Source organism: Oncorhynchus gorbuscha, linkage group LG23 (genome assembly GCF_021184085.1).
Source record: "Oncorhynchus gorbuscha isolate QuinsamMale2020 ecotype Even-year linkage group LG23, OgorEven_v1.0, whole genome shotgun sequence".
NCBI classification, from domain to species: Eukaryota; Metazoa; Chordata; class Actinopteri; order Salmoniformes; family Salmonidae; genus Oncorhynchus; species Oncorhynchus gorbuscha.
Window position 1 is genome coordinate 29,324,651 of NC_060195.1, and position 24,329 is coordinate 29,348,979.

The following is a 24,329-nucleotide window of genomic DNA, read 5'->3' on the forward strand; positions in this document are numbered from 1 at the left end:
CATTTAACATACTGGTATGTTAACATACACGAATTTGAGTTTCCCTGCATTAAAGCCCCCGGCCACTAGGAAAGTCGCATCTGGATGAGAGTTTTCCTGTTTGCTTATGGCCGTATACAGCTCATTGAGTGTGGTTTTAGTGCCAGCATCGGTCTGTGGTGGTATGTAGACAGCTACGAAATATACAGATGAAAACTCTCTTGGTAATTAGTGTGGTCTATAGCTTATGATGAGATACTCTACCTCAGGCGAGTAAGATCTCGAGACTTCCTTAGATTTCGTGCACCAGCTGTTGTTTACAAATTTACACAGACTGCCACCCCAACCAGAGGTTGCTGTTCTATCCTGTCAAAAAAAGCTTAATACCCGCCAGCTGTATGTTATTCATGTCGTCATTCATGGGTTATTCCTTTTCATGGTTTTGAGTGCAAGAACCTTTTGAACTCTACATATTTGCTATCGCAAAAAAAATGTGTTTGTGTTTATGAATGTCTTAGGTCACATTCAAATACGAAAGAAAATGTATTTTCAAAAACACAATAGCATTTTCATTCCTTTATGTAACTGTATGTACAAATTAAATCTACTAAAACACTACAATTCAAGAGTTGAAATACATTAAATAAACACCATCACATGGATCCTTCATTATTACTTTGTTAAGGGCAGTTCTGAAGGAACATTATGAAACTATGAAAATATGTCAAAAGATCTAAATACATTACTGTGCTTTGAGTTTGAGCTTGATTAAAATTAAAACAGCAATAAGCAGTATAACATCATCATTAGTCATCAGTCATGGTCCCCATGGTAACTTTCATGACATCAACACCCCTCTTAGAGTCCCACCGTGATCCACCTGAGAATCTGCAAACACTCTGCTTACTCACCATCATCTGGAGAGAGAGAAAAAGAGAGTGAGCGAGAGAGAGAGAGAGAGAGAGAGAGAGAGAGAGAGAGAGAGAGAGAGAGAGAGAGAGAGAGAGAGAGAGAGAGAGAGTGAGCTAGAGAGAGAGAGCGAATTAAGAATAATAATAACATTTTACTTATCAAACAAAATACGTTAAAACAAAGGTACAATGATGCGTTACTGACCTTGTTCTTGATGACGGGTTTTCTTCTTGTAGAAACAGTATGATCCCAGACAGATTGTCAGCAGAATGAAGACTTCAGCAAGTTGGAAATAAACAAACACATTGAACACTGGTCCTGGGGGACAGAAGGGAGAAGGTATAAGACCTAAATTAACTAATCAGCTAATTAATATAATCCATGAACATGAACTGCAGTACGATCTGCTTTCAACATAAAACCTACCAGCCCTTGAGGAGATTTCCACTGAATGTTCTGAGAAAGGGAGACAGAAGTAAATCATTTTCTGTGGCTGGGACGTGTTACTAAGTTTTCATGCCTCTTACCAGTGGTGGCCTCTATCACCGTTGTGGAGGCCACTGTTGTAGGGTATTATTACCCTCAATAACCCATCCTGAAATCTTTGTCTCCTCACTTTATTGTTTTAGAAAGTTGTGACAGTGTCTCCTTGCAAAGTTTTATTTACATACTTTTTTACTTTGGGTCCTGCACCGCGGTTAGCCTCAGCTGCTGTGACAGCTACAATCTGTCCCGGGATCCTGCCAGACCAAAAAGCCTGAAGTTGTTTACCGTAGCTTAGCTACTAGCCTAGCTGGTAGCTATCAGTATCAAGCTAGCAAGGTTTCCCAACCCTTGTGTCTGGGACCTCAGAGGTTTCCCACAATAATTGCGGCTGGATTCCCTGCTGCCTGTTGCCTTTTCCCTGCAACATGACCTGGCTGGAACTGCATTGTATGGCTACCAACATTAACTGATGCTGTGACCAACAGTATGTGCAAAGACACTGCTTTCGTGTGGATTTAAAGGAGGAAACATATTTCTGCTTTTTGGATTTTGCCATTATTGTGAACTCTTTTTGTTCAGTTGTTCATCCTGTAAGGAGAGAGACACAGAAGCCTAGCTGGCCGTATTTCTCAGATGGAGGTCATTATTGAACATTTTCAATGGTGCAGGAGCTGTGTTTATTTTTGCTTTATTCTTAGACAATGTTGACTGCCCAGACTTTCAATGTAGCAACTGTTTGCATGCAGAGGACTGCAGACCAAAAATACATAAGTATTCAGACCCCTATGAGACGTGTGTTTCCTGTTTCCATTGATCGTCCTTGAGATGTTTCCAGTCCATTAGTCCATTAGAGATTAGAGTCCATCTATGGTCAATTAAATTGATTGGACATGATTTGGAAATTCACATTCCATTCTATGTAAGGTCCCACAGTTGACAGTGAATGTCAGAGCAAAAACAAAACCATGAGGTCGAAGGAATTGTCCGTAGAGCTCTGAGACAGGATTATGTTGAGGCACAGATCTGGGGAAGGGTACTAAAACATTTCTGCAGCATTTAAGGACTTCCTAGAGCTGGCAACCTGGCCAAACAGATCAATCGGGGGGAGTAGAGCCTTGGTCAGGGAGGTGACCAAGAACCAAACTGTCACTGAAAGAGCTCCAGAGTTCCTCTGTGGAGATGGAAGAACTTTCCAGAAGGACAACCATCTCTGCAGCACTCCACCAATAAGGCCTTTATGGTAGAGTGGCCAGACGGAAGCCAATCCTCAGTAAAATGCACATGATAGCCACTCTCAGTAAAAGGCACATCACAGCCTGTTTGGAGTTTGTCAAAAGGCACCTAAAGACTTTCAGACCATGAGAAACAAGATTCTCTGGTCTGATGAAACAAAGATTCTACTCTTTGGCCTGAATGCCAAGCATCATGTTATGCAGGTGAGTGAGGACCCAAAAGCGACTTAACAGAAACAGAGTTTATTAATGTCCAAACAGGGAAAACATAAATCCTCAATCTTTACAGGAGATGTCCAAACAGGGAAAACTTAAATCCTCTATCTTTACAGGAGTGTCCCCCTTCAAGTAGTAGAGGAGAATTGCAGGGCTAGCGGCAACAGACTGCAGGTCCCTTCGGGTAGGCGCGGGCCGTAGAGGACAGAGACACCTGCTCACACGCAGCATCTGATGAAGAGGCAGACAACGACAGGAGGGAACAAGGGCAAAGCAAACAAGAATCCGACAAGGACAGAAGCAGAAACAGAGAGAGAAATAGAGACTTAATCAGAGGCAAAAGAGGGGACAGGTGTGAGAGAGAGAACGAGGTCGTTAGGAGAGTGAGGAACAGCTGGGAGCAGGAACGGAACGATAGAGAGAGAGAGAGATAGAGAGAGAGAAAGTAACCTAATACGACCAGCAGGGGGAAACGAAGAGAAGAGAAAGCACAGGGACAAGACATGACAATACAATACATGACAGTACCCCCCCCCCCCCCCCCCCACTCACTGAGCACCTCCTGGCGCACTCGAGGAGGAAACCTAGCGGCAACGGAGGAAATCATCGATCAGCGAACGGTCCAGCACGTCCCGAGATGGAACCCAACTCCTTTCCTCAGGACCGTACCCCTCCCAATCCACTAGGTACTGATGACCACGGCCCCGAGGACGCATGTCCATAATCTTCCGGACCCTGTAGATAGGTGCGCCCTCGACAATGACGGGGGGGGGGGGAGACGAACGGGGGCGCGAAGAAAAGGCTTGACACAGGAGACATGGAAGACCGGGTGGACGCGACGAAGATGTCGCGGAAGAAGAAGTCGCACTGCGACAGGATTAACGACCTGAGAAATACGGAACAGAACAATGAACCGCGGGGTCAATTTGCGAGAAGCTGTCATAAGGGGAAGGTTACGAGTGGAGAGCCATACTCTCTGACCGCGACAATACCTAGGACTCTTAGTCCTACGCTTATTAGCGGCTCTCACTGTCTGCGCCCTATAACGGCAAAGTGCAGACCTGACCCTCTTCCAGGTGCGCTCACAACGTTGGACAAAAGCCTGAGCGGAGGGAACGCTGGACTCGGCGAGCTGGGACGAGAACAGAGGGGGCTGGTACCCGAGGCTACTCTGAAAAGGAGATAGCCCGGTCGCAGACGAAGGAAGCGAGTTGTGAGCGTATTCTGCCCAGGGGAGCTGTTCTGCCCAAGACGCAGGGTTTAGAAAGGAAAGACTGCGTAAGATGCGACCAATAGTCTGATTGGCCCGTTCTGCTTGACCGTTAGACTGGGGGTGAAAACAGGAAGAGAGACTGACGGAAGCCCCAATCAAACGACAAAACTCCCTCCAAAATTGAGACGTGAATTGCGGACCCCTGTCCGAAACGGCGTCTGACGGAAGGCCATGAATTCTGAACACATTCTCAATGATGATTTGTGCCGTCTCTTTAGCAGAAGGAAGCTTAGCGAGGGGAATAAAATGAGCCGCCTTAGAGAACCTATCGACAACCGTTAGAATAACAGTCTTCCCCGCTGACGAAGGCAGACCGGTAATAAAGTCTAAGGCGATGTGAGACCACGGTCGAGAGGGAATGGGAAGCGGTCTGAGACGGCCGGCAGGAGGAGAGTTACCGGACTTAGTCTGCGCGCAGTCCGAACAAGCAGCCACGAAACGACGCATGTCACGCTCCTGAGGGGGCCACCAAAAACGCTGGCGAATAGAAGCAAGCGTACCCCGAACGCCGGGGTGGCCAGCTAACTTGGCAGAGTGAGCCCACTGAAGGACGGCCAGACGAGTAGAAACGGGAATGAAAATAAGGTTCCTAGGACAAGCGCGCTGCGAGTGTGAGTGAGTGCTTGCTTTACCTGCCTCTCAATTCCCCAGACAGTCAACCCGACAACACGCCCCTCAGGGAGACTCCCCTCGGGGTGGGTGGAGGCTACTGAAGAACTGAAGAGATGGGATAAAGCATCAGGCTTGGTGTTCTTTGAGCCCGGACGATAAGAAATAACGAACTCGAAACAAGCGAAAAACAGCGCCCAACGAGCCTGCCACGCATTGAGTCGTTTGGCAGAACGGATGTACTCAAGGTTCTTATGGTCAGTCCAAACGACAAAAGGAACGGTCGCCCCCTCCAACCACTGTTGCCATTCGCCTAGGGCTAAGCGGATGGCGAGCAGTTCGCGGTTACCCACATCATAGTTACGTTCCGACGGCGACAGGCGATGAGAAAAATACGCGCAAGGGTGGACCTTATCGTCAGAATGGGAGCGCTGGGACAGAATGGCTCCCACGCCCACCTCTGACGCGTCAACCTCGACAATGAACTGTCTAGTGACGTCAGGTGTAACAAGGATAGGAGCGGATGTGAAACGCTTCTTGAGGAGATCAAAAGCTCCCTGGGCGGAAACGGACCACTTAAAGCATGTCTTGACAGAAGTAAGGGCTGTGAGAGGAGCTGCCACCTGACCGAAATTACGAATGAAACGACGATAGAAATTCGCGAAACCGAGAAAGCGCTGCAGCTCGACACGTGACTTAGGGACGGGCCAATCGCTGACAGCATGGACCTTAGCGGGATCCATCTGAATGCCTTCAGCGGAAATAACAGAACCGAGAAATGTGACGGAGGAGACATGAAAAGCGCACTTCTCAGCCTTCACATAAAGACAATTCTCTAAAAGGCGCTGGAGAACACGTCGAACGTGCTGAACATGAATCTGGAGTGATGGTGAAAAAATCAGGATATCGTCAAGGTAAACGAAAACAAAGATGTTCAGCATGTCTCTCAGTACATCATTCACTAATGCCTGAAAGACAGCTGGAGCGTTAGCGAGACCGAACGGCAGAACCCGGTATTCAAAGTGCCCTAACGGAGTGTTAAACGCCGTTTTCCACTCGTCCCCCTCCCTGATGCGCACGAGATGGTAAGCGTTACGAAGGTCCAACTTAGTGAAAAACCTGGCTCCCTGCAGGATCTCGAAGGCTGAAGACATAAGGGGAAGCGGATAATGATTCTTAACTGTTATGTCATTCAGCCCTCGATAATCCACGCAGGGGAGCAGGGTCCCGTGGTCCTTCTGTAGCTCAGTTGGTAGAGCATGGCGCTTGTAACGCCAGGGTAGTGGGTTCAATCCCCGGGACCACCCATACATAGAATGTATGCACACATGACTGTAAGTCGCTTTGGATAAAAGCGTCTGCTAAATGGCATGTATGTATACGTCCCGTCCTTTTTCTTAACAAAAAAAAACCCCGCTCCGGCGGGAGAGGAGGAAGGGACTACGGTACCGGCGTCGAGAGCAACAGACAAATAATCTTCGAGAGCCTTACGTTCGGGAGCCGACAGAGAGTATAGTCTATCCCGGGGGGGGGAGTGGTACCCGGAAGGAGATCAATACTACAATCATACGACCGGTGAGGAGGAAGGGAGGTGGCCCTGGACCGACTGAAGACCGTGCGCAGATCATGATATTCCTCCGGCACCCCTGTCAAATCACCAGGCTCCTCCTGTGAAGAGGGGGCAGAAGAAACAGGAGGGATAGCAGACATTAAACATTTCACATGACAAGAAACGTTCCAGGAGAGGATAGAATTACTAGACCAATTAATAGAAGGATTATGACACACTAGCCAGGGATGACCCAAAACAACAGGTGTAAAAGGTGAACAAAAAATCAAAAAAGAAATGGTTTCGCTATGATTACCAGAGACAGTGAGGGTTAAAGGTAGCGTTTCACACTGAATCCTGGGGAGAGGACTACCATCCAAGGCGAACATGGCCGTGGGCTCCCCTAACTGTCTGAGAGGAATGTCATGTTCCCGAGCCCAGGCTTCGTCCATAAAACAGCCCTCCGCCCCAGAGTCTATCAAGGCACTGCAGGAAGCTGCCGAACCGGTCCAGCGTAGATGGACCGACAAGGTAGTACAGGATCTTGACGGAGAGACCTGAGTAGTAGCGCTCACCAGTAGCCCTCCACTTACTGATGAGCTCTGGCCTCTTACTGGACATGAAATGACAAAATGACCAGCGGAACCGCAATAGAGACAGAGGCGGTTGGTGATTCTCCGTTCCCTCTCCTTAGTCGAGATGCGAATACCCCCCAGCTACATGGGCTCAGCACCTGAGCCAGTGGCAGAAGATGGTAGTGATGCGGAGAGGGGGGATACCGTTAACGCGAGCTCTCTTCCACGAGCTCGGTGACGAAGATCTACCCGTCGTTCTATGCGAATAGCGAGTTCAATCAAAGAATCCACGCTGGAAGGAACCTCCCGGGAGAGAATCTCATCCTTTACCTCCGCGTGGAGACCCTCCAGAAAACGAGCGAGCAACGCCGGCTCGTTCCAGTCACTGGAGGCAGCAAGAGTGCGAAACTCTATAGAGTAATCCGTTATGGATCGATTACCTTGACATAGGGAAGACAGGGCCCTGGAAGCTTCTTTCCCAAAAAACTGAACGATCAAAAACCCATATCATCTCCTCTTTAAAGTTCTGATACTCGTTAGTACACTCAGCCCTTGCCTCCCAGATTGCCGTGCCCCACTCACGAGCCCGTCCAGTAAGGAGAGATATGACGTAGGCGATACGAGCTGTACCCCTGGAGTATATGTTGGGCTGGAGAGAGAACACAATATCACACTGGGTGAGGAACGAGCGGCATTCAGTGGGCTGCCCAGAGTAACACGGTGGGTTATTAATTCTGGGCTCCGGAGACTTGGAAGCCCTGGAAGTAGCTGGTGGATCGAGACGGAGATTGTGAAAAAAATAGCGTTTCATAACGTAACGTCATTTCTTTTAAATTCAAAAAGTCGATGATAAACTTTCACAAAACACTTCGAAATACTTTTGTAATGCAACTTTAGGTATTAGTACACGTTAATAAGCGATAAAATTCAGCAGGAGGCGATGTCAATTCTATAGGTGTCTGTCTCTAAAAAATGTCTGGAGAGAGCTCGAACAAAACATCCGGTCGGAGACCGGAGGCAATCGGTTCCCTTGATTCGGTATGACCAAGAATCAAAGCTGAATCAAATGACAAGACTCTAGACAACGTGTGGAAGCTGTAGGCACTGCAACCTCGGCATCATTTAATTCGGTTCACTTTGAACAATTCCTTGAAGTCGCGCATGGATATTTATTTCCATTTTCAGTGATCAGATTTTCCAGCACTTTTCGATGAAACGCACGTTCTATTATAGTCACAGCCGTGATTTAACCAGTTTTATAAACGTCTGAGTGTTTTCTATCCAAACATACTAATCATATGCATATACTATATTCCTGGCCTGAGTAGCAGGGCGCTGAAATGTTGCGCGATTTTTAACAGAATGTTCAAAAAAGTAGAGGGTCGACTTAACAGGTTAAGGGAGGTTGGTGGAGGGCCTTGTAGGCATCCCATAAGGGAGAATAACAGTGGTTGAGTGTTTTAGCAGCGAAAGTACTACAGTCAGTGTGTTGAAAGAACTTCGGTTGCGTTTTCCTCAAATTTGCATTCGTAAAATCCCCAGCTACAATAAATGCAGCCTCAGGACATGTGGTTTCCAGTTTTCAAAAAGTATTGTGTAGTTCCTTTAGGGCCATCATGGCATCGGCTTGAATGGGAATATTCACGGCTGTGACTATAACCAAAGATAATTATCTTGGGAGGTAATACGGTCTGCATTTTATTGTGAGGTATACTAGGTCGGGTGAACAAAATTACTTTTTCTACATTATCAGAATCACACCATGAGTAGTAAATCATGAAACATACACCACTGCATTTCTTCTTCCCGGAGAGTTCTTTTACCCTGTATGCGCAATGTACTGAGAACCCAGCTGGCTGTATGGACGGGGACAGTATATCCAGAGAGAGCAATGATTCTGTGAAACAGAGTATGTTATGGTCCCTGATGTCTCTCTGAAAGGAGATCCTCGCCCTGAGCTCATCTACTTTATTGTTCAGAGACTGAACATTAGGAGGTAAAATACTCGGAAGCAGGGAATGGTTTGCAAGCCTCCTGAGTCGAACTAGAAGTCCACTCCGAATACCTCTTCACCCTCGGCATCTTCTTGTTGCAGCCTCTGGGATAAGTTCAATTACCCTGGGTTACAAATAAAGGATCCAATTTGGGAAATTCCTGATCGTACTGCTGATGATTTACCACCTCTCTGATATGCAAAAGTTTTTTCCGGCTGTATGAAATTACACAAAAAAAGTTATAGGCTAATAAAATAAGAAATAGCACACAAAAAAACTAAATACTGCAGATTGGCTTAGGAGCTAGAAGCAGAGCTGCCATGTCTGTCGGCAACATCTTGCAATCTGGCTTGATAATGTATGTGATATCAACAGAGAGGTATATTTTCTGGGTGATTTCAACAAGTTCCCCACAAAATCTTCAAACTGTAACTAGTGCCTGCAACCTGGTTCAGGTTACCAGGGTAGTTAACCTCTTGAACCTCTGGGGGCAGTATTTCATTTTTGGATTAAAAACGTTCCCGTTTTAAACAAGACATTTTGTCACGAAAAGATGTTCGACTATGCATATAAATGACAGCTCTGGAAAGAAAACACTCTGATGTTTCCAAAACTGCAAAGATATTGTCTGTGAGTGCCACAGAACTAATGCTACAGGCGAAACCAAGATGAAATTTCATACAGGAAGTGAGCCAGATTTTTGAGGAGCTGTGTTCCAATGTCTCCTTATATGGCTGTGAATGCGCAAGGAGAGAGCCTACACTTTCTGTCGCTTCCCCAAGGTGTTTGCAGCATTGTGACGTATTTGTAGGCATATCATTGGAAAATTGACCATAAGAGACTACATTTACCAGGTGTCCGCTCTGTGTCCTCTGTCGAAACTATTGCGTAATCTCCAGGTGCGTGCGTTTTTCCATTTTGAACAGAGGAGAAACCAAACTACCACGAGTGACTTATCATCGAATAGATATGTGAAAAACACCTTGAGGATTGATTCTAAACAACGTTTGCCATGTTTCTGTCAATATTATGGAGTTAATTTGGAAAAAAGTTTGCGTTGTAATGACTGAATTTTCTGTTTTTTTTCTTAGCCAAACATGATGAACAAAACGGAGCGATTTCTCCTACACAAATAATATTTTTGGAAAAACTGAACATTTGCTATCTAACTGAGAGTCTCCTCATTGAAAACATCCGAAGTTCTTCAAAGGTAAATTATTTTATTTGAATGCTTTTTCTTGTTTTTGTGAAAATGTTGCCTGCTGAATGCTAGGCTTAATACTATGCTAGCTATCAATACTCTTACACAAATGCTTGTGTAGCTATGGTTGAAAAGCATTTTTTGAAAATCTGAGATGACAGTGTTGTTAACAAAAGGCTAAGCTTGTGAGCCAATATATTTATTTCATTTCATTTGCGATTTTCATGAATAGTTAACGTTGTGTTATGGTAATGAGCTTGAGGCTATAATTACGCTCCCGGATACGGGATTGCTCGTCGCAAAAGGTTAACTTCTTATGGCTGGGGTTCAGTATCGAGTAGCTTGGATGAATAAGGTGCCCAAAGTAAACGGCCTGCTGCTCAGTCTCAGTTGCAAATATATGCATATCATTATCTAAAACTAAAACTGTTTGAATGATGTCTGTGAGTATAACAGAACTCATATGGCAGGCAAAATCCTGAGGAGAAATCAAAATAGGAAGTGAGAAATCTGAGCTTGGTATGAATTCACCACAGTTCCCATTGAAATCCCCTTGAGATATTAATGATGTTGCACTTCCGAGGGCTTCCACTAGATGTCAACCTTTTATAGAAATTTGAATGAGACTTCTACTGTGTTGTGGGACTGAATGAGAGCAGAATGTATCAGGTGACTGGCAGTCAGCTATTTTCTGATCACGCGCATTCCTCATGCTATCCACTTGCGTTCCATTGCTCATCAAGACACAAAGGAATACTCCGGTTGGAACTTTATTGAAGCTATATGTTAAAAACATCCTAATGATTGATTCTGTACTTAGTTTGAAATATTTCTTCGACCTGTAATATAACTTTTTTAAGTTTTTGTCCGACGTAACGCTGACCAGAATGAGCATTTGGATATGTATACCAAACACGCTAAAAAAATGAGGTATTTGGACATCAATAACGGACATTCTCGAACAAAACACACATTTATTGTGGACCTGGGATTCCTGGGAGGCTTTCTGATGAATATCATCAAAATTAAGGGAATATTTATCATGTAAATTCTTGTTTATGTTGACACCAACATGGCGGCTATTTTGACTATTTTTCTGAGCGCCGTCTCAGATTATTGAATGGTTTGCTTATTCCGTAAAGTTTTTGGGAAATCAGACACAGCGGTTGCATTAAGGTATATCTATAAACAGCACAGGAATTAAATCATCATCATGTATCACATTCTTTACTAAATTAGCAGAAATTCACTTTAAAGCAGTTTCAAAATCCATTGCATGTAGTGATCACAATATAGTAGCCACATATCGGAAAACCAAAGTTCCACATGGTGGGCCTAATATAGGGTATAAGAGGTCATACGATAAGTATTGTAGTGATTCTTATGTTTTCTTATGTTGATGATGTAAATAAGATTTGCTGGTCTGTGGTGCAATGAGGAGCAAACAGATACTGCACTTGTCACAGTTATGAAATTGCTTATTCCAGTTACGATGCATGCACCCATTAAGAAAATTACTGAAGAAATGTTAAATCTCCTTGGATTGGCGAGAAATTGAAAAATGGTATGGCTGAGACAGATTGTTGCAAAAGGAATGGCAAATAAGTCTGGCAGCACAACCGGTTGGCAAACGTACTGCAAATTGAGAGGTTATGTGAAAAAACTGAATAAAAATAAGAAGAATCTATACAATGAAACAAAGATATATGACATAAACATTGATAGTAATAACCTTTGGAACACCTTAAATGACATATTGGGCAAAAAAGGCGAACTCAGCTCCAACATTCATTGAATCAGAAGGCTCATTCATCACAAAACCCACTTATATTGCCAACTACTTTAATGATTTCTTAATTGGCAAGATTAGCAAACTTATGCATGACATGCCAGCAACAAATGCCAACACTACACATCCAAGCATAACTGAACAAATTATGAAAGACAAGCATTGTAATTTTGAATTCCGTAAAGTGAGTGTGGAAGAGGTGAAAAATGATTGTTGTCTATCAACAATGACAAGACCCCAGGGTCTGACAACTTGGATGGAAAATGACTGAGGATAATAGCGGACAATATTGCCACTCCTGTTTGACATATTGTTAATCTAAGCCTACTAGAAAGCGTGTGCCCTCAGGCCTGGAGAGAAGCAAAAGTTATTCCGCTACCCATAGTAAAAATTAAAAACAGATTTGTGAATAAAAACCTTTACTGGCTCAAGTAGCCAATGTGTCTATGTATGCGGATGACTCAACACTATATCCACGTCAGCTACAACATCGATTGAAATGACTGCAACAATTAACCGGTTAAGACTCTAGGGGCAGTATTTCATTTTTGGATAAAAAGACGTGCCCGTTTTTAGCGCAATATTTTGTCACGAAAAGATGCTCGACTATGCTTGGAATTGATAGTTTTGGAAAGAAGACACTCTGACGTTTCCAGAACTGCAAAGATTTTCACTGTGAGTGCCTTAGAACAAAACCTACAGGCAAAACCAAGATGTTTGAGCGACCAGGAAATCAACAGGATTTCTGATGGCACGTTTTCCATGATCGCCTTATATGGCTGTGAATGCGACAGCCATGAACGGACACTTCCTATCGTTTCCCCAAGGTGTCTGCAGCATTGTGACGTATTTGTAGGCATATCATTGGAAGATTGACCATAAGAGACTACATTTACCAGGGGTCCCGCACGGTGTCTGTGTGGAAATTGGTGCGCAAAAGTCAGGTACCAGTATTTTTCCATCCGAATCTGAGAACAATGCAGGCTTCCAGGAATGGCATTTCAATGAAGAGATATATGACAAAACACCTTGAGGATGGATTCAAACAACATTTTCCATGTTTCAGTCGATATTATGGAGTTAATTCAGAAAAAAGTTTGACGTGTAGGTGACTGAATTTTCGGTTAGTTTCGGTAGCCAAATGCATAGTAACAAAACGGAACGTTGTGTCCTACACAAGCATCTTTCAGGAAAAACTGGACATCTGCTATGTAACTGAGAGTCTCCTCATTGAAACATCTGAAGTTCTTCAAAGGTAAATTATTTTATTTGATCCCTTTGCTGGTTTTTGTGAATATGTTGCGTGCTAAATGCTAACGCTAAATGCTAAGCTAGCTATCACCACTCTTACACAAATTATTGATTTTCTCTGGTTCTAAAGCATATTTTGAAAATCTGAGACGACAGGATTGTTAAGAAAAGGATAAGCTTGAGGATAGGCATATTTATTTCATTTCATTTGCGATTTTTAGAAATCGCTAACGTTGCGTTATGGTAATGAGCTTGAGGCTATGATTACGCTACCGAATACGGTGTGGGTAGGACTAACAGGTTAACAAAAAGCTGCAGTTAGTTTCAGAATGGTTGGCAAGGAATAAGTTTGTCCTAAATATTTCAAAAACTAAAAGCATTGTATTTGGGACAAATCATTCACTAAACCTCAACTAAATCTTGTAATGAATAGTGTGCAAATTGAGTAAATTGAGGCGACTAAACTGCTTGAAGTAACACTGGATTGTCTGGCCCTTAAATGTAAATGTAAAACTTGTCACGCCTTGGTCATTGTATTTTGTGTTTGCGTTATATGTTTGGTCAGGCCAGGGTGTGACATGGGTTTATATGTTGTGGTTCGTATTGGGTTTTTTGTATTATTGGGATTACGGCTGAGTAGGGGTGTTGCATAGGCTTGGCTGCCTGAGGCGGTTCTCAATCAGAGTCAGGTGATTCTCGTTGTCTCTGATTGGAAACCGTATTTAGGTAGCCTGGGTTTCGCTGTGTATTTCGTGGGTGATTGTTCCTGTCTCTGTGTAGTGTTCACCAGATAGGCTGTAATAGGTTTCACATTCCGTTTGTTGTTTTTTGTATTTATGAGTTATTTCAAGTATCGTTCCGTTTTCCTTCATTAACTTCTTGCGGCGACCCATCCCGGATCCGGTATCGTGACTACGGCTCAAGCTCATTACCATAACGCAAAATGCAAAAAAATATTCTTAGAAATATTTAACCTCCACACATTAAGTCCAATAGCTCAAATGAAAGATAAACACCTTGTTCATCTACCCAGCAAGTCAGATTTCTAAAATGTTTTACGGCGAAAACATAGCACATATTTATATTAGACCACCTCCGAAACAAAAGACGAGAGGCAGCCATTTTGTCCCAGAAAATATACAATTATAAAAGCAGGATTAAAAAATAAATCATTCACTAACCTTTTGAAAATCTTCATCAGATGACAGTAATAGTACATGTTACACAATACATTTTTTTCTCAATAATATGCCATTTATATCCATAAATCTCTGTTTACAATGACGACATTTAAAAAAATGCTACTCAAATGTCCGGAGAAATGATGATAGCTCCGACAGATAACGTCAGATAACAAGCAATAAACATGACTAAATATACATGTTCTACATATAGTTACAAAGATACACTTCTTCTTAATGCAACCGCTGTATTACATTTATTTTTAACGTTACAGAATTCGTACACTGGCTATACAATGAGACGGCGCTCAGATATTAGCAGCATGTCTCCTCTACGTTTGGAGTCCACAGAAACCCAAAATAACCACATAAATATTCCCTTACCTTTGATGTTCTTCGATCAGAAGACGTAGAAGGAGTCATACTTACCCAATACATCGTTTGGTTTCACGTTGTGTGTCTCTGTATTAGCATATGCTAACAGCTTCAGCTGAAATGCACCCAAAATGACTTCTGATCCCGCACTCTTGCGCATCAAAACTTCAAATGTACATATTATATGTCGACTAAACTGGTCAAACTATGTGCAGAATCGAGCTTTATGATGTTTTTAGCATGTAAAACAATGATCAGCGCGAACAGACAAACTGCCTTCAATTGCTGTTCTTTGGAAAAGAACGTGCCCCAAATCGGCCGCGCGCAATAGAGTGCATGTATTGGAGAGTGACACTAACATTTTCGTCCGCCAAACGACGAGTGCTCGCGGGATTCTCACAATGATTCTCACAATGCATCGCGCTGAACACATACATACTGTTCCCAGATCGGTAGCTGCCTGGGAAGGGTGGAGGCGATGACGTCAAAGTTGACCCAACTTTTCGCTTGACAAGAGAGAGTTTGGGAGAAAGGCTGCCCTGAGAGTTCTGATTTACATACAGACATAATTTAAACGGTTTTAGAAACTTTAGAGTGTTTTCTATTCAATAATAAGTATATTTTTAAGTATATATATGCATATATTAGCAATTTTGGGAAAAATATTTTCAGTTTACTATGGGCACGCACTTCCTCCAAAGGGGGCAGTATTGAGGCCTAGTCTTAAGAGGTTAAAGATCATGAGTAACAACCACGCTGCATTTCGGTCCGACTCTTTTTCGACAAACGAAGAACGCCGTTACAAAACTACCATTAATAATATGCATGTCAATCTCTCATGGCTCAAAGTGAAGGAGAGATTTACTTCATCACTACCTGTTTTTGTAAGAAGTGTTGACAAGCTGTTTAACTTCTTTGGGGTAGGGGGCAGTATTGGGTAGCTTGGATGAAAAACGTGCCCGCTAGTCAGCCGTAAAACCTAGAATATGCATATAATTAGAAAATCTGGATAGGAAACACTCTGAAGATTCTAAAACTGTTTGAATGATGTCTGTGAGCATAACAGAACTCATACGGCAGGCAAAAACCTGAGAAGAAAAATCCATGCAGGAAGTGGGAAATCTGAGGTTTGTAGTTTATCACCTCAGCCCCCATTGAAGATACTGTGTGATATTAGTTATGTTTCACTTCTCAAGGCTTCCACTAGATGTCAACAGTATTTAGAACCAGTTTTGAGGATTATACTCTAAAGGAGGGGCTCATAAGGGCTCTTTGAGGTAGTGGTCTGGCAGAGTGCCGCAGCCTCGGTCTGGCATGCTCACGTGAAAGGTAGCTACATTCCACTTCATTCATTCCACTTCATTTGTACAGACAAAGGAATTGTCCGGTTGGAAAAGTAATGAAGTTTTATGTTAAAAACATCCTAAAGATTGATTCCATACTTGGTTTGGCATGTTTCTACGGGCTGTAACTGAACTTTTTTAACTTTTCGTCCGACGTTCGACACGACCTGAACGTGCTTTTGGATTTGTTTATCAAACGCCCTAACAAAAGAAGATATTTGGACATAACCGATGGACATTATCGAACAAATCAAGCATTTATGGTGGAACTGGGATTCCTGGGAGTGCATTCTGATGAAGATAATCAAAGGTAAGGGAATATTTAAAATGCTATTTCTGTATTGACTACCCAATATGTCTGTGATCTATGCTGCTTTGTTGTCTAAAGGCTGTACTCAGATTATTGCATGGTTTGCTTTCTCCGTAAAGTTTTTTTGAAATCTGACACAGCGGTTGCATTAAGGAGAAGTTTATCTAAAGTTCCATGTATAATAGTCGTATCTTTATCAATGTTTACTATGAGTATTTCTGTAAATATATGTGGCTCTCTGCACAATCACCGCATGTTTTAGAACTACTGAACGTAACGAGTCAATGTAAACTCAGATGTTTTTATATAAATGAACTTTAACAAACAACACATACATGTATTGTGTAACATGAAGTCCTATGAGTGTCATCTGACGAAGATCATCAAAGGTAAGTGATTCATTTTATCTCTATTTCTGCTTTTTGTGACTCCTCTCTTTGGTTGGAAAAATGGCTGTGTTTTTCTGTGACTTGGTGGTGACCTAATATAATCGTTTGTGGTGCTTTCGTTGTAAATCCTTTTTGAAATCAGACACTGTGGCTTGATTAACGAGAAATTTATCTTAAAAATGGTGTACAATACTTGTATGGTTGAGGAATTTTAATTATGAGATTTTTGTTGATTTGAATTTGGCGCCCTGCACTTTCCCTGGCTGTTGCGGGGGGGTTCCGCTAGCGGAACGGGGTTCAGTCCTAGACAGGCTATTAAACTAATAGCACACAGCTCGGACACCCATGCATACCCCACAAGACATGCCACCAGAGGTCTCTTCCCAAGTCCAGAACAGACTATGTTAGGCGCACAGTACTACGTAGAGCTGTGACTACATGGAACTCTATTCCACATCATCAGGTAACTGAAGCAAGCAGTGGAATCAGATAAAGAAAAAATACACCTTATGGAACTGTGGCTACTGTAAGAGACACGGTTACAGACAAACACATACGCACTCTACACACACGTACATTGTAATATTGTTGTATGGTCTTATTCTACATTTTGTATTGCAGATATGTAGTGGTGTAGTAATGTTATATGACTTGCTGTTTATCTTTTGTTCCTTAATGTGTTTGGACTCCAAGAAAACTAGCTGCTGTCCTGGCAACAGCTAATGGGGATCCCTAATAAATAACAATTAATACAGTTAACATATAAAAACCCTGGTGGCAATAAAACATTTAAAGGTATCACATATCTGAGTTGAGATGTGCCAAATGCTATGATGCTGCTACTTCAAGAGGGTCGTTCCGTGTAATTAGTCCCTTTTGGGTAGTGTAACCTAAAAATGAATCACTAATCTCTCGAGTGGCTAGATGTTCTTTACCATTTGGCCATCAGATTTGCCACCAATGCTCCTTATAGGACACATCACTGCACTCTATACTCCTCTGTAAACTGGTCACCTCTGTAAACTGGTCATCTCTCAAGACCCACTCATTCATAAAAACCCTCTTAGGCCTCACTCCTGTTTATCTGAGATATCTACAGCAGCCCACATCCTCCAGATACAACATCGGTTCTGCCAGTCACATTCTTTAAAAAGTCCTCAAAGCACACACATCCCTAGGTCGCTCCTCTTTTCAGTTCACTGCAGCTAGCGACTGGAACGAGCTGCAACAAACACTCAAACTGGACAGTTTTATCTCAATCTCTTCATTCAAAGACTTAATCTTGGACACTCTTACTGACAGTTGTGGCTGCTTTGTGTGATGTATTGTTGTCTCTACCTTTTAGCCCTTTGTGCTGTTGTCTGTGCCCAATAATGTTTGTACCATGTTTTGTGCTGCTACCATGTTGTGTTGCTACCATGTTGTTGTTATGTTGTGTTGCTACCATGCTGTGTTGTAATGTGTTGCTGCCTTGCTATATTGTTGTCATAGGTCTCTCTTCATGTAGTGTTGTGTTGTCTCTCTTGTTGTGATGTGTTTGGTCCTTTATTTATATTGTATATTTGTATTAATTTGAACCCCAGGCCCCCGTCCCCGCAGGAGGCCTTTTTGCCTTTTGGTAGGCTGTCATTGTAAATCAGAATTTGTTCTTAACTGACTTGCCTAATTAAATAAAGGTTAAAAAAATATGTTCAAATGAAATAAAGACAAATCACCAGAAATTACTTTGGCAAAGCAACAAAATAAGGCTTTACAATAATGGTGAACACTTGGAGACATTTTGGGATTAAGTGGGTTAAAATGTTCGTAGAGGTCACAGAGGGTGACAGAGGGACACGTCAAAATGCTGCATTTTGGCACTTTAGCAACTCTTCATAAATATAAAAAATCTGAGATATTTTATTCTCCATGTGGTCTAGATTGAAGAAAAGATCAATTAGGGACTCATTTTGTGGAACGACCCTAGAGGTCATGATTAAGATGATGTCCATCATAATAATAATAATCATCATCATCATCATCATCAATATCAACATTATTCCTTACCAGTGGAGGTTTTACTGGTGGGGGCCTCAGTCACAGTCGCCACTGTTGCAGACTCAACATATAGGGTATTCACCCACTCTGATATCTTTGTCCCGTTGGATAAGGTGCCGTTAACATATATCAGCCCTGTATGCAATCCAAACAACAGTAATCACATTCGTATCTGAATTACATGTAAATACTGGCAAGTGGATAGTGCTGTTTTGAAACAGGTCAATTCTTATTGATAAGAATTGATAATTGATCATTATAATCATCATCATTATTATCATTAATATTTGATATTGTTGATCATAATGTTTTTTTAACAAAGTAAATTAAACAGTAGATTACCTGGACAGTGTGAGATTCTCCTGCTGACAGTATTACGGTTGATGTTGTTTCTGACGGTACAGGTGAGATCTCCTGACAGGCCTTTCTTCAGAGTGATGGTGTTTGTCTTATTATCAGGAGGGGCATCAGTGTCGTTCAGCGTCTGTCCATCCAGAGTCCAGCTGTACTGGGGACCATCCCCCTCAGAGGAGCAGGACACCCTCATCTCTCCATGGGACAGACACTCAGAGGACAGCTGAGGACTGGACACTGGAGCTGTGGGGGAAGAAGGATATGTAACTGTACTAAAAGGGAAAAACACATTACAACACAACACCAGCCATTCTTCTTTAAAGTCACAGAAACTACTGTAGTCGACAGGAGCAGCAGATTCATGACACACAATGACTGTATTTCAAATAACCAACAGATTATTTAATGTTGATGGATGTGGTTAAGACTCTATGTACCAACTACAGTAGACTATGAAAATAAAAATTACTCCTGTTGAATGACTACACATAAAATGCATTTCTCATTATTTTGATTATTAAGCAGTCACATATGTGAAGTTTAGCCAAAGCAATATGTAGAGCTTGTCAAAGTTAAATTACTTGGCAAGTAAGTTATTTACCTTCGATGAACAGTTGTAGTTCTCTGGACTCTGATGATTTCCCTTCTGAATCATATTTTTCGAGCAGGTATTCACCAGAATCATTCCTTCTTGTGTTATTTAACCTAAATGTCCCATTGTTTATAAAGAAGTGTAATCTGTCTTTAATGGGGGTGTCTCTTATTACCAGTGTGCCCTTCGTTTTCAGTATCTCTATTTTAGCAGCAGTTGAGCCTTTATAAAATGAGTAGTGATGAGATGCCATGGTATCAGTCAGCTGGAGATAGACAGTTCCTCCCAGAGCTCCATAACACTGAGATCCATCTTCTCTAGCATCACAGGAAGTCTCCAAGCCTGAAGATCAAGAAGAAAAACAGACACTGTAGTGACTATCACTGTTCTAACCCATGTCAAGTCATGTATCATTTTACAGATGATGATATAAGTGACTAACAGTATAACCAAACCAACAGCATCATCGTGATAGGGATCATTAAGTCAGTGATCATTATCATGGGACAACTGTCTTCTACCATGTTCTGAATATCGTCTATCACCATCCGTCATTTCTGCTACATGTATAGAAGACTCCTGATATTATATTCTGCATAAAAGAAGAGGGAAACCAACACATATAAAGATGTTTCTTACCATGAGACACTCCTGCTGAGATCACCAACAGTCCTAAAACAGCCTCCATGTCTCTTTACAACGCAGGGTCTCAGTTTATCAAATTAACTTTGGTACTTCAACAAAGTCCTCTATTTTCTATTCAGAGCTGAATTTGTGTTACGGCACAAACAAAACCAATGCAAGGAAAGTATGAGAAATAGCTGTTCCTGCCACTCAGAAGACCTCAACCAGTTTGTGACAAGCAAAAGAGGAAGTGAAACTTTGACCCTATTCATAGGTTCTGACTCAGAGGAAAGAGGATGAGCCCCATCGAAGTCTCACTTATTCATTATACAAACCACCAGAATGGCTTCATGTCTCATGTGTGATGGATTTAGTTAAGATGTCAAACACAGGATGTGATAAGTGACGCTACTTTTGAGTGTGAAGAAGAGATGTTGAAGCCTGAGAATATAACACCTCATTCGTTGTGTCAGGACAGTGGTCAGCTCTCACACCCTGCTGTCCAACACTGACATGAAGACACTACTTTCTTCTTCACAATAAGTAGGCTCTTTCACTTCATTTTAGGTTGTGATAATTAGAAAAAGTAAATTAACAAGTGAGAGAGAGGTAGAAAAACAGGTATTTGAGAGGAGGAGAGGTGAGAGAAATAAGAAGTGAAACAGAGAGTATCAGCAAATCCAAGTTCAATGTTTCCCTAATAGTGGTTTGTGACCCTCTGGTGTCTTCGACCGGATACAACTGATTCCTTTTGGGTTGCAGCTGTTGGCTAGACACAATACCATGTTGTAGATGGAAATGGTTAGTATGGCTGTATGTTGAGACTTTAAAGGGTAAAAACATGTTCAGTCAATAACAGAAGGTCTCACTACGGCCAGTGTATACAGTTTAGTTGTTCATGTCCATTTCATGGAAATACATTGCATTCGGAAAGTATTCAGACCCCTTTACTTTTTACACATTTTGTTCCATTACAGCCTTATTCTAAAATGGATTAAATCATTTTCCCCCCTCGTCAATCGTTTGCCCACTCCAGAGCTCTCCCCAAGGGGAATGAGACGAGGGCGGACACCCTCTCCCTTCCCGAGGGAGCTGGGTGAATGGTGGCCAGGTATAAGTCCAACTGTAATAGGGACCCCTGGCACCGTGCTGCCGTCCCATCATACTCCCTGGGAAGGGAGAGACACATCCCACTGGGACTGATTCCGGACGGGACGGGACGGGAAGAAGGAACCCCGGATGCTCTGGTCGAGGCGCTGGAGAGACCTCCTGTCTCTCCTAATGGTCCATGGTTCCAGACGTGATCTAATGTGGCACCAAGATGTTGCAGCATTGCCAAATGTTCCCGGATGCGCTCCTCGACTCCTCTGACCGGGGTACCTGCTTCTGCTGTCTCCATGGGTGGTGTGAAATTCTATCAGAATGTTTGTGCAACTGGTCAACTGGAGTCATGTGCAGGAAAGCATAGATGAGTGAACAGGCACACTTTATTTGGCAGAAGCAAAACATTCGGATGCAACGTCGTCACATAACTCCAGCCAAAGGCAAAAGTGAATAGCGCCCTAGTCACACAAAATAATGTAAAACCATAAAAATACCACGGGTACAAAACAATACCCGGAAAAAAACAGTTAGAGCGCGTCACACAAAAAAACAAAACGAAGGGCCTCCCGGGTGGCGCAGTGGTTAAGGGCGCTGTACTACTGTACTGTGCCATCAGAGACTCTGGGTTTGCGCCCAGGCTCTGTCGTAACCCGCCGCGACCGGGAGGTCCGTGGGGCGACGCACAATTGGCCTAGCGTCGTCCGGGTTAGGGAGGGCTTGTCCGGTAGGGATATCCTTGTCTCATCGAGCACCAGCAACTCCTGTGGCAGGCCGGGCGCATTGCGTGCTAACCAAGGTTACCAGGTGCATGGTGCTGACACATTGGTGCGCTCTGACACATTGGTGCAGCTGGCTACCGGGTTGGATGCGCGCTGTGTTAAGAAGCAGTGCGGCTTGGTTGGGTTGTGTATCGGAGGTTGCATGACTTTCAACCTTCGTCTCTCCCGAGCCCGTGCGGGAGTTGTAGCGATGAGACAAGATAGTAGCTACTAAAGCAATTGGATACCACACAAAAGTAGAAAGAAAGAAAAAATAACATAACGAACAATTTCACACAAAGACATGGGGGGGAACAGAGGAATAAATACATGCAGTGTGATTGGGGAATGTAAACCAGATGTGCAGGGAACAAGACAAAACAAATGGAACAATGGAAAAATGGAGCAGCGATGACTAGAAAGCTGGTGACGTCGACCGCCGAACGCCGCCCGAACAAGGAGAGGAGAACGCCGCCCGAACAAGGAGAAGAGCTGACTTCGTCGGAAGTCGAGACACCTAGTAAAGTGTAAAGTAAAGTGGCCAAATAATATCATGAAATTAAGCACATTAATATGTATGTAAAATGTATTAAACATCTAAACATATAGCCCAACATTTGTAGAACAACTAAAGTAACATTATGAAATCTAAATGTGTCACGTTCTAACCTTTATTTCCTTTGTTTAATACTTTCTTTAATTAAATATCAAGATGAACACAAACCACGGCGCGTTTTGGTCCGCCTTTCCTTCAACAGAAGTAAACCGTGACAGAATCACCCACCAAAACAGGACCAAGCGGCGTGGTAACGGGAAACAGCAAAAGCAGCAGCAGGAGAAGCAACAGAGGCAGCAGCAGCAGTGGGAGAGGCTGCACTATTTGGAGAAATGGACTTGGGAGGAGATCCTAGACGGCAAAGGACCCTGGGCAGAGCCAGGGGAATATTGCAGCCCCAATGCCGAGTTGGAGGCAGTAAAAGCAGAGAGGCGGCATTATGAGGAGCTAGCACGGCAGAGCGGATTGAAGCCCGAGAGTCAGCCCAACAGGAAGTGTGGCGAAGCCAGGTAGGTGACCTGCTCCAACTTCCTGTGCTTACCGGGGGGCGAGAGAGACCGGGCAGGCACGGTGTCCCCAGTGCGGGTGCATAGCCCGGTGCGGTACATACCAGCTCCGCGTATCGGCCGGGCTAGAGTGGGCATCGAGCCAAGTGCCATGAAGCCGGCTCTACACATCTGGTCTCCAGTGCGTCTCCTTGGGCCGGCTTACGTGGCACCAGCATTGCGCATGGTGTCCCCGGTTCGCCTGCATAGCCCAGTGCGGGCTATTCCACCTTGCCACACTGGCAGGGAGACCGGGAGCATTCAACCAGGTAAGTTTGGGCAGGCTCGGTGCTCAAGAGCTCTAGTGCGCCTGCATGGTCCGGTCTATCCGGTACCACCTCCACGCACCAGTCCTCAGTCCAGCGCTGCCAGAGTTTTCCTCTCCAGCGTTGCCGGAGCTTCCCGTCTGCCCAGCGCCATCAGAGTCGCCAGTCTGCCCAGCGCCGCCTGAGCTACCCGTCTGCCCAGCGCCATCAGAGTCGCCAGTCCAGAGCCCCTCAGCCCAGAGGCGCCAGAGCCCCTCAGCCCAGAGGCGCAAGAGCCCCTCAACCCAGAGGCGCCAGAGCCCCTCTGTCCAGAGCTTCCGCCCCTCTGTTCCGAGCTGCCCCTCTGTCCAGTGGGGTCATTTAGAAGGGTCGTGGTTAGAAAGCCGCGGAGGCGGACAATGAGGCGGACCAAGACTATGGTGAAGTGGGGTCCACGTCCCGCGCCAGAGCCGCCACCGCGGACAGACGCCCACCCAGACCCTCCCCTATAGGTTAAGGTTTTGCGGCCGGAGTCCGCACCTTTGGGGAGGGGGTACTGTCACGTTCTGACCTTTTTATTTCCTTTATTTTGTATTTATTTAGTATGGTCAGGGCGTGAGTTGGGTGGGCAGTCTATGTTTGTTTTTCTATGATTTGGGGATTTGTATGTTTCGGCCTAGTATGGTTCTCAATCAGAGGCAGGTGTCATTAGTTGTCTCTGATTGAGAATCATACTTAGGTAGCCTGGGTTGCACTGTTTGTTTGTGGGTGATTGTCTATGTTGATTGCTTGTGTCATCACAGTTCTCATTTAGCTTCACAGTCGTTATTTATTTATTGTTTTTGTATTC

At 43.7% G+C, this 24,329-nt stretch overlaps 1 protein-coding gene across 2 annotated transcripts; it reads right to left on the bottom strand.

The window, feature by feature from the left end:
• Positions 1-521: 521 nt before the first annotated feature.
• On the bottom strand, positions 522-20,500 carry LOC124011713 (T-cell surface antigen CD2-like). 2 transcript variants are annotated; one of them, XM_046325222.1, is made up of 7 exons: positions 20,287-20,500; positions 19,657-19,989; positions 19,044-19,298; positions 18,711-18,836; positions 1,318-1,347; positions 1,096-1,209; positions 522-896 (listed from the first exon to the last, which is right to left on the bottom strand). In XM_046325222.1, exons 1-7 carry the CDS (start codon positions 20,333-20,335, stop codon positions 883-885), a joined length of 921 nt encoding a protein of 306 aa, XP_046181178.1. In that variant the 5' UTR covers positions 20,336-20,500; the 3' UTR covers positions 522-882. The 2 variants fall into 2 exon arrangements, with proteins under 2 accessions (XP_046181178.1, XP_046181179.1); XM_046325223.1 differs by lacking the exon at positions 1,318-1,347.
• Between the last annotated feature and the right edge of the window lie 3,829 nt (positions 20,501-24,329).

What these genes read in the sequence shown, in the direction of transcription:
- LOC124011713 (XM_046325222.1), bottom strand. Translation starts at nt 20,335, where the DNA reads ATGGAGGCTGTTTTAGGACTGTTGGTGATCTCAGCAGGAGTGTCTCAT. An exon ending in GAGAATCTCACACTGTCCAG is followed by an intron (nt 18,837 to 19,043) that starts GTAATCTACTGT and finishes GATTGCATACAG; the next exon opens with GGCTGATATATGTTAACGGC. An exon ending in CACCAGTAAAACCTCCACTG is followed by an intron (nt 1,348 to 18,710) that starts GTAAGGAATAAT and finishes TCCCTTTCTCAG; the next exon opens with AACATTCAGTGGAAATCTCC.